General features: G+C 62.1%; 1 protein-coding gene across 1 annotated transcript; it reads right to left on the bottom strand.

Annotated features, from left to right (window-relative positions):
* Positions 1–1,447: 1,447 nt before the first annotated feature.
* On the bottom strand, positions 1,448–2,700 carry GSX1 (GS homeobox 1; the record flags this gene model as incomplete). Its single annotated transcript, XM_081083860.1, has 2 exons — positions 1,448–1,827; positions 2,289–2,700. The coding sequence occupies 2 exons, from the start codon at positions 2,698–2,700 to the stop codon at positions 1,448–1,450; spliced, it is 792 nt and encodes a 263-aa protein (XP_080939986.1).
* Positions 2,701–2,956: the final 256 nt, after the last annotated feature.

Genomic DNA, 2,956 nt, shown 5'->3' on the forward strand with positions numbered 1-2,956 from the left:
CGAGGGGCAGGGTTCCTGAGCGGCCGCGGGATGATCTCTGCCCTGGGGATGGAAGTCGGGACAGCCAAACCCAGAGGGCTGGGGGTGAGGGCTGGGGGTGAGGGCTCGGGGTGAGGACCGGGTCATAGGCGGAGTGGGTTACAGGTGTTAAGATCTGAGGCACAACGCGGGGAGGACCGCTCCTTCCCTGGGAGCTCAGCTCTCTGCCCTCGAGGTGCCTGTGAGCCAGACCCGCCCGAGCTGGATGGAGACCAGGGAGCGCACGCGGCCAGCCCAGCGGAGTGTCTGCCGGACTGAGCGGTAGAGACGCAGAGCAGAGCGCGCACCTGCCGCCCCCTCCCTGCCTCGCCCCAGTGGGAAACCCGAACCCAAGCCAGAGCCCGTCCAGTCCACCGTGGAGGCCTCGGGATCCGGAGCCTCGTGGATTTCTAAGAAAAAAAAAGTTTATTTTAAATTTCTTACAGAAATAAATAAATAAATATATTCTGGTGTTACAGAGACCGCACAGTCACACAGCCAGGCCTGGGAGGCGGGGTGGGGTCTGGGGTAAGAGAAGGGATTTCACAGGAGGAGAGCTAGAGCCTCTGGGGGAAGGCAGAGCCCCCCCCCCCAACAAAATTAATTCGGTTTTCCCCGACCTGAATATCGAGGGCGACATTTCTCTTCTGGAAGAGGAGCGGGGGGACAGCAGGGCTGGCTGAAGGAGAAGTGGGCTGGCTGGACTTGGAGGCTCCGAGGCCCCTCGAGGAGGGGCAGAGAAAGGAAAAGGAAAAAACAGGGATTCATAAGTGTGTGTGGGTTTGGATAAACGACCACAGGAAGGAGGTGGGGAGAGAGAAAGAAGAAAGAAAGAAAGAAAGAAAGAAAGAAAGAAAGAAAGAAAGAAAGAAAGAAAGAAAGAAAGAAAAGAAGGAAGGAAGGAAGGAAGGAAGGAAGGAAGGAAGGAAGGAAGGAAGAAAGAAAGGAAGAAAGAAAGAAAGAAAGAAAGAGAGGGAGGGAGGGAGGAAGGGAGGAAGGAAGGAAGGAAAGTAAAGGAAAGGAAAGGAAAGGAAAGGAAAGGAACAGACATCCTAGGGGTGAAAGGCTGGGCTTGACCTAGGCTGGGGGAGAGTAGAGGAAGCGAGGAGCCCTGAACCAATTCAGAGAGGGCAGGCGAGGAGGTGCTGAAGGCCAGCAAGGCGCTGGGCCGGCTGCGTGCCTGCGGAGGCCGCTATGCCGCGTGGCTGAGAAGGACTCGGGCTCTTGCAGTGTTCACAGCTTGGAGTCCATTGTGAAGGGCCACGGGCCCTGGGATGGGGATACCAGTGTCTCTGCCAAGCTCTCAGGGCCGGGGCCTCCGCAAAGCGTGGCCAAATCCGTGCGCGGTCGCCATTTGGCCGCGGCGTCCGAGGATCCGTCTTTGAGGCTTACGAAGGGCCTGGGGTAGGAGACCTGGGGAGTCACACGTCTAGGGAGTGACCGTGAGATCCCGGTCGTCTTTCCCCGAAGAAGACGGAGACATGGGCAATTCTTCGTCATCCTCCGAGCACTTGGCTGAGGACAGTGACGCGCACTTGCAGCCTTGCGGTGCGCCCCCGCCGGCACCGGCGTTCCCGCCACCGCCACGGTGGTTGCTGCCTTTGCCCTCCTTCTTGTGCTTCACCCTGCGATTCTGAAACCAGATCTTCACCTGCTTCTCAGACAGATTCAGGTAGGTCGCGATCTCGATGCGGCGCAGGCGGGACAGGTACATGTTAGAGGCGAACTCGCGCTCCAGCTCCAGCAGCTGCGTGCTGGTGAAGGCGGTGCGCATCCTCTTGCTGCTGGGCAGCTGGTTTGAGCTGCTGTCTGGGGGAGTGGGGGTGAGAGAGGGAAGCGATCAGACCGTGCGCTGTGAGCCCGAGCTTGTTAGGCAGACTTTAGGATCCCAGGACTTTGGTCTATTACCCACCGCTTTGCCCCTAACGCAACGCACAGCAGCATGACGGCGGACCCCTCCTTGTCAAGCCATGGGAGCGCCCCCCCCCCCCCAGTCTCAGGGCCCTGGTTCTCCTTTATGGAGTGCCCTGAGCCCCAGTCCTCACTCCTTCCTGGGCTCCCCCTCCAAGACCCGGGTCTTCTGCTCTCACCCTCCCTCCGGCTTCCTGTTCTAGTCCTCCATCCCAACACCACCCTGCGTGTCCCCCTCAGGGCCCCGACACGACTCTCATCGCCCCATAATGCCTAGGTTTCAGCATTCTCCATCTCTGACTCGTCAACTTTCATGCGGCCACCTATGCTCTGTGCCCCGCGCGGGCGGCCTGGCTTACCCACGGAGATGCAGTGGAACTGCCGGGGGTCGGGCAGCGGATAGGAGGTCTGGTAGAGCGCGGCGGCGGCGGCGGCGGCGGCCGAGCCGTGAGCAACCCCGGGCGATACGGCCGAGTGCTGGCGGCCCAGGGGTGCGTGGCAGTACTGCGAGCCGAAAGGCGGGAAGGACGCCTTGAGCAGAGGCAGCGTGGGCGGCCCGGGGGGCCCGTGCAGCTGCGAGGCGGTGACGCAGAGCGGGCACACGCACAGCAGCCCGGCCTTGCGCGCGTGGCAGGCGCCGGACGAGAAGCCGTGCAGGGCGTGAGGCGGAGGCACCGCATAGGAAAAGAGCGGCGGCGGGCTGCCCTCGGGCGCCTTCTTCTCAGCCGCCTCGCGCAGTACTAGCGAGTCCACCAGAAAGGAGCGCGGCATGGCCCCCGTGCGCTGTCTCCCCGCCACCAGCTCGCTCTCTGCGCCCTGCTCACCTTGGGGCTCTCCACGCGCTTCCACGAGCGACGGCAGCGTGCACCTGCCTCTTCCCGGGAGGCTGAAGGCGCCTCTGAAGCCGAGGCTGAAGCCGCCTCCGCCGCAGCAGTGGGCGCCGCCCAAAGAGCGCGGGGTGCTGGCCAGAGCTAGTGGTGCTGAAAGGCGCCGGCGGCGCTGCTTAAATAGGACTATTGCCATGTGA

This window comes from Myotis nattereri (assembly GCF_964212035.1).
Source record: "Myotis nattereri genome assembly, chromosome: 2".
Classification (NCBI taxonomy): Eukaryota; Metazoa; Chordata; class Mammalia; order Chiroptera; family Vespertilionidae; genus Myotis; species Myotis nattereri.